The 7,461-nt window shown below is 37.8% G+C and overlaps 1 protein-coding gene across 1 annotated transcript; it reads left to right on the top strand.

Annotated features, from left to right (window-relative positions):
- The first annotated feature begins 1,645 nt into the window (after positions 1–1,645).
- Positions 1,646–2,614, top strand: LOC129553694 (olfactory receptor 5F1-like). The gene has a single exon (XM_055422446.2). The coding sequence runs from the start codon at positions 1,646–1,648 to the stop codon at positions 2,612–2,614; it is 969 nt and encodes a 322-aa protein (XP_055278421.2).
- The last annotated feature ends 4,847 nt before the right edge of the window (positions 2,615–7,461 follow it).

The raw sequence follows: 7,461 nt of genomic DNA, 5'->3' as shown, positions 1-7,461 counted from the left end.
TTTCCTGCTTATGGTAATCTTCTGTCAACCACCAACAAAATCCTCTAAAGTTAATCTGAATATTAAAAGTAAGCCTTAATATGAAAGTGGAATGGGAGTGACTTAATAGAATTCAGGAGGAAATTGAGAGGGGGTCAGCTCGTGTTAAGATGGCAACTATATTATATAGTTTTTGGAGAGAAATTCTCCATGGCCCTTGCCTTGCACTTGCTGCTGAAGTGGCACCTGATAGAAGCTGTGATGTTCACGTCAACTGGGATGTGGTAAAGCTGACCTCATGATCTGTCATAAAGTTGCCATCCAGCTCAGACATCTAGGTCCCTTTGTGGCCCACATAATTCACATTGGTCAGAAGAATATTCATGAACTTAGTAGTCAGCATCTTTTCCAATTTATTTCACTCAAATAGTGGTGGATTTCATGTTAAACTTACCCAGAAATGTGGTGAGCTGCATACAGACACATTTACACACACACACACTCAGATATATGCATACATAGGGGGGAATTATAATTTTGTAGTGGGTTATATACCCTTTTGGAATAAGCTAAAGTTATCTAAATATAGGCAAGTAAATATCCAATTAAAATTTTTTTATCTTTGGAAAGCAACTTTAATGTAACACAGAGATATATAATCAAGTTATGATGCAAATCTACACAGTGTGTGATTCCATCTACCTGTGTGTGATCATATTTTAATTACTTTTGAGAATGGAATTTCTGCCATTAGAGGATTGACTCACAATTAAAAGCTATAGTCTAGTCCCCATGGTTACCCAACCCTCTTTCAGGAAAAAAAAATCCAACTTGTTTATATATTCAAGATGTGTCTCAAATTTTTGCACAGAAAGAATCCATACTATCTCTGATTTCACTTCACTTCAAACGTGAAAATTGTCCCTTTATAATTTTTATGCCTCAACTGAGTTACTAGAGAAGATTCTGATAAGAAAGAAAACGATAGACCAGATGAATCAGTACTGAGAAGGATGTTACTGGGTACCTGCTGCTGTCTCTATTGTTCCCTGCTGAGGACAGCTGTAGTGACCGCTACTGTAGGGCACTGATTTGATAATGTGTTTTGTATATGAGAACAGTGTGTGGTTAACTTTTAAAACACTACATAATAATTCTCAAGAATATAATACGTGTCAAAATATTGGTTATTTGAAACAGGCTATGTTTGCTCCGTGGAGAACACAAAAGTGATGTCCGGGTGGCAAGTCATAAAGAATCGACTTTGTGAGAAAAAAAAAAATGCATTTGAGTTAAACAAATACCTCCTCAGAAAATGGGAAAGACGTCAGCAAGGTTAGTTCTGAAACTTATATTTTGGATATGGGCAATAGGAGAAAGAAGGAACATGAATGTTGCATTTGCTCAAAAGTGAAGTGAAATTCGTGGATTTAGACCAATGATTTGCGGATGCCTCAACTCACATTTAGTACGGAGAATTGCTTAATAAACTCCAACGTATACTCATGTTTTCACTAATTTCTACATTATTTCAGCTGCTCTATTTACTATACTCTATTATCCAAAGCTTTTCCCCCTACATGTCACTAACCTCGTTAACATTCCTGTTACTTCATGTCAACATAGAACAGTGAAATGTTTCCATCTAATGCAAGCTGACGCAAATATGTCTGTAACAAATGGCCAGAAAAATTATACTTCACTGACAGAGTTCATTCTGTTGGGATTAGCAGACACACCGGAGCTACAGGTTATCCTCTTTTGCCTTTTTTCTGTGATTTATACACTTACAGTTGTGGGGAACGTTGGGATGATCCTCTTAATCAGAGCTGATTCCCGACTTCACACACCCATGTACTTCTTCCTGGCTAACCTCTCCTTTGTGGATGTCTGTTATTCATCCACCATCACCCCAAAGATGCTGGTGGATCTATTATCAGAGAAGAAGTCCATCTCCGTTGCTGGCTGCTTTCTGCAGATGTACTTCTTCATAGCCTTGGCCACAACCGAATGCATCCTTTTCGGGTTAATGGCCCGTGACCGCTATGTGGCCATATGCAAGCCTCTCCTTTACTCCTTGATCATGTCCAGGACGGTCTGCCTGAAAATGGCAGCAGGGGCTTTTACAGCAGGGCTGTTGAACTCCATGGTAAACACCAGTTATGTGAGCAGCTTGCCATTCTGCAGTTCCAATGTCATCCATCACTTCTTCTGTGACAGCCCCCCACTTTTTAAGCTCTCCTGTTCTGACACACGCCTGTATGAAAGCATCTTTGCCACATTCGCTGGTGTGAATATGGTTGGGGCTCTGTTGGTGATTCTCACCTCCTACTGCTACATTCTCTTCTCCGTCTTCCGTATGCATGCAGGGGAGGGGAGGCGCAAAGCCTTCTCCACATGTGCTTCTCACCTGACAGCCATCATCCTGTTCTATTCCACCTCCATCTACACTTATCTGAGACCTACTTCCAGCTACTCTTTGAATCAGGACAAGGTGGCTTCTGTGTTCTACACAGTGGTGATCCCCATGCTGAATCCTCTGATTTACAGCCTCAGGAATAAGGAAGTGAAGAAGGCTTTATGGAATGTGATTACTAGGAAAATAGTCCCTTTATTTCTAGGATTGTTGCCTTAATTTTCTTGACTAAACAGAGCATGTTTTGACGTTTTAAAGTGTGGATCAAGCTTACAGTTTTTCATTAGAATATTTTCTAATTAACTTAATTAATTAATATTTTCTAATTAATTTATTATTACTCAAGTACTTGTATCCAATTGGGTATAAACTAACTGATATAAAATGTGTATCAAACTGTTATAAAATTATAAATTTTCACCTGATTATTTTATATTTCCATTGTATTATCAAAATCTGTGCTTATTCATAAAGTAATCTTAGTTAGGGAAATGAAGTTATTAAGTATTTAAAGACAAAAATAACAGTATCACATGAAACTAGCCAAGAACTTAGAATTTTCAGTTTATGTTTTCCAATGCATACTTTTTCACCATTTATGTTTTGTAATAAATTGTTATATAGCACATATGCCATATTTTTAGTTTTGAATAGATTCCCATTTTATTTCATGGAGTAATTTCCTGGAGATATGCTTAAATCAAAATTCAGGAATATCATTTTAATAGTAGCAGTAAACACATCAACTTTTATTTCTCTGCTATTCCTACAAACATATTCATTAAAAAAGAAGTTATGAATTTGTATAAAAAAATGCAACTTAGAAAACTGTTCTCTGATTAGCGTGCACCACTGACAATAGTTTTTCTTCTATTGCCTTCTTTCCTTCTCAAAAATTTCCTATTCTTTTCTCACTTTCTGTCTTCCACATGATTTTTACACTCAAAGCCACCTCACACACATTAAGCTACTCCAGAATTTAATTAGCTCTACCTGACAGATGTTGACACTGAATGGATGTAACATACATATTATTGAAATCTATCAATTAACAGTAAGTAATCTGGGTGTTCATTGGAAGGACTGATGCTAAAGCTGAAACTCCAATACTTTGGCCACCTCATGCGACGAGTTGACTCACTGGAAAAGAGTCTGATGCTAGGAAGGATTGGGGTCGGGAGGAGACGGGAACGACAGAGAATGAGATGGCTGGATGGCATCACCGACTCGATGGAGGTGGGTTTGAGTGAACTCCGGGAGTTGGTGAAGGACAGGGAGGCCTGGCGTGCTGATTTTCATGGGGTCGCAAAGAGTCGGACACGACTGAGCGACTGAACTGAACTGAACTGAATCAAAATTAATCCTAATATTAAAGCTGAAAGTTAATACGAAGGTGGAATGGGAACTGGCGTATCAGAACTCTGGATAGAGTTAGTGGGGCTCAGGGTTTGCTAGAAAGATCGACTCACAAACAGTTTTGAAGGGAGATTCTCCACGGCCTCCCTTTGCTCTTTCTGCTGAAGTTGTGCCTGATAGAAGCTGTGATGCTCAAGTCGTCTGGGATGTGGCCGGACAGATCATGATCTGTCACAAAGGTCGTTCAGGTGAAGCATCCATGGCCCTCTGTGGTCCGAAGAACATTCATGTAGTCATTCGTCCTGTCTGTCCACCCCTGGGCCCTGCTCTCAATCCACATTTTTTCTGTTCCTGGAGGCCCTGCAGCAGGCTGATCAGGCTGATCTCAGCGAAGATCCACTCCTTCACTAAGTACTCACCTGCATTCCGCTGCACCAGCCAGCTGCTCTTTGGTTGGTCCCTTTCTGCTTTCTCTGTCATAGGTACTTGTAGGATCAAGATAGTTCACTAACAAATACAAATATTCTACTCCTTCCACTAAATGCTTTACTTTCTAGTAAAATTTAGGAATAGAAACATTGTGTTCAGGATGAAATACGGTTATTCTGAGATCTGGATGTTTTGACATATTGCATTTAGAGCCATGTCACTGTTATCTAATTCAGCCTTCTGCATTTAATTAATCTAATCTAATTAAGCTGGTAAATATTTAACACTTTGGGAGATTTTTTTTTAAGTACAGTTAATTCTATTTTTCTTGTTGCAGATGCATAGTGTGTGCTCATAACCATAAAATATTAAAACACAGAATAGTATTTAAGCTTATAAAATAAGACCCAATCACCTTACTATACATATGAATGAAAACCAACATGTGTTCCTTATATGCATTTAGACTAATTTTTAACCTGCATTTTTTGTAAAACGTGTTTTTAAAATTATTGTATGTTCTTTCTTAGTAGGGCTTCCCTCATAGCTCAGTTGGTAAAGAATCTGCCTGCAGTGCAGGAGCCCTGGGTTCATTCCCTGCGTCTGGCAGATCCCCTGGAGAAGGAAATGGCAGCCCACTCCAGTATTCTTTCCCGTGAAACCCCATGGACAGAGGAGCCTGGTGGGCTGCAGTCCATGGGGTCACAAGAGTCGGACATGATTTAGAGACTAAACCGTCACCACTGCCTTTATGCCTGTTTGTGCCTGTTTGCTATACACTACACTACTTCCTGTTTGTCTAATTTTCCAAGTATTTTACCTCATTTGAATGTTTAATGTTGCCACTTTTTACAAATATATAGTTATCAATCCATGTTTTGCCCTATTCAACTCTTTATAAACTATTTATTCACTGAAAGTAGTGAACTTTGAAACCTAGCCTTTGGCTTTGTTTTGCTCTATATTAATTAGTGTTTAGGTCAGATAAATCAAGCTTATAATACCTGGGAATGGCACGGTTTGGAAAAGTTGGAAAAAGAAGTAAGCAAGTTGCAAGGAATGATATAATCCATATTCAATAATCACATGGATCCAAATAAATAACCAAAAAGGGGGATATTACTAAGAAACAGAGCGCTGAAATTAGGCAAAAAAATATGCAGGAAGTGTTTGATATTAATATATGAATGATGATTTGTTTATTTAGTTTGCTAAACAGAAATTTCACAAGAGAATTTTTATGGGTCTACTGAAAACTGAAAATTATACATTTTGTAAGCAATAATTAGATAAAGGTTAGTATGAAATTAAGTGAAGAAATAATCTTATTTCACTTTATACTGCTCAAATTAAACATAATGTATTAATTCATAATTACATTTCAATGGACAGAGATGAAAACATATGATGTCCAAAAAGTAAAATGTAAATGGGTAGGTGTACAGAAAATATTCTAATACGAAATAATTAAATTGATGTGAGAATATTCAATCTGTAGAGATTAGAGCTTTGTTGGACATATGTATATCTTTATAGGAACAATTTTAAGGCAAATAATTTTATTAAAACTTATGGAATATCTGACAAATAGAACTGTGGCACCAGAAAACAGAAATGTGGTCATTTTTTGCTAATGTGAGATACAATTTATAGCCTTGGCAGGAAAATGCTCAAATTCTCTTTAAGTGTTGTAATATTAGTCCTAAAATGGAAATATTGCACGTACCCACCCACCACCTTTAAGTCTCAAAATAGTCCTTGGAATATTTTAGTTATATAATAAGTATTATTCTCCTTAGATTTGTTGCTAAAGAAATGTAGTAATTATTGGCCACGGGATTTCAAAGTTTTGCAAACAAGACATCAATCTGATGATGAACATGGCAAAAATTCTGAGCTAATAAATTGGGTTCAAAACATTCAATCTCCTGAAATTGTCTCATCACTTAAACGTTACATTGTAAAAAATAAAATTTTTAAATATAATTTATTAACAATGGTTGTGTTGTGTGTGTCAATCATTAACTCACTAGTAAAGGAAAACAGGAGAGATTAAAATACATAGATCTGTTACACATATGCATGATTCTACTTCATGTCCCTGATATCAGAGCTCAAATTTTGTCCATTCAATATGGAGGGGAAAATGGAACACAATTCCCAAGAGTAAAAACATTACGACTACAGAGGCAGACAGAAAGATGTCCTTTAGGTTCTTATTCACACAGTAGCAGTAAATGGCCTGGTTGAACTGCGTGGTATAACAGGCACTGTGGAATCAGTAACTCGTGGCCAGGTGAGCGCGGCCGTGCGGTACATAACGATCGTGTGGAATGGGAGGGTAAGGGTGGAGAATGGCCTTGGACAAGTTATGCAGAGGGAGAGGAGAACAAGAACAATGCCTCTACACTAACTGGTTAAACGATGACAAAGACGGGAATCTCCTACACTTCTGAGACCTGAGGGTTCTAAAGCAGGGCATTCCAGGACAATACCCCAGGGTTAGGGTGAAGCTAGCTGTGTTGCCTTCGTTCAGTTGCTCACGCGAGTCCGAATCTTTGCGGCCCCAGGGCTGCAGCACACTGCGCTGCCCTGTCCTTCACTGTTCCCCGGGGTTTCTCAAACGCCTGTCCTCCCCAGTGAACAACTCCACTGTTAACAGTCATTCAGGTCCAGGTGGCTGTGACGCTGGTGGGTTCATGGTTTCCAGGATCATCCTGAATGTGTTCCTTCCGATTTCACTGCCAAGAGCTGAGTCATGCAAGTGGGAAGAGAAACCGGAAATACACTTGGGCTACTATGGAAAAAGATAAATGAAGGAGAATTGCATTTGTTAGTGGTATTTCAGTCTCTTTCACGGTGCATGGTACAATCATGAAATCCAAGAAGAGATAGTGAAGGGAATTAAGGAGAAAATGGCATGATTTTATCTACCTCATAGAAAAAAACTGTCTTTGAATAAAAAGAGATTGATGGAAGTGAAGTACCAAAAATAAAGTTTATAAAGCAACTGAGCGACTGAACTGAACTGAACTGAACTGATGTCAATATAAAAAGTATACAAAGATATAAATTTTTAAATTCCCCATAAAAATAGAAGGAAATGAGTGAAATTAATTAAGATTTAGAAGAAAAAGTAAGCATAATTTGATGACTGACTAACATAGGTAAAATAGATGAAGAATTATAAACCCATCATATTTTCCCTTCTGGTTGATTTCATGTATGATAAAATTGAGAATGAAAAGAGAGGAACATGTTTGGAAAGAAACTGTATGTAA

Source organism: Moschus berezovskii, chromosome 14, assembly GCF_049115385.1.
Source record: "Moschus berezovskii isolate FMDL1 chromosome 14, NW_MosBer_1.0, whole genome shotgun sequence".
In the NCBI taxonomy this organism is placed as follows: domain Eukaryota; kingdom Metazoa; phylum Chordata; class Mammalia; order Artiodactyla; family Moschidae; genus Moschus; species Moschus berezovskii.
Note: the sequence above shows the minus strand (reverse complement) of the source record. Positions and strands in the feature narration are given on the sequence as shown.

What these genes read in the sequence shown, in the direction of transcription:
- LOC129553694 (XM_055422446.2), top strand. Translation starts at nt 1,646, where the DNA reads ATGTCTGTAACAAATGGCCAGAAAAATTATACTTCACTGACAGAGTTC.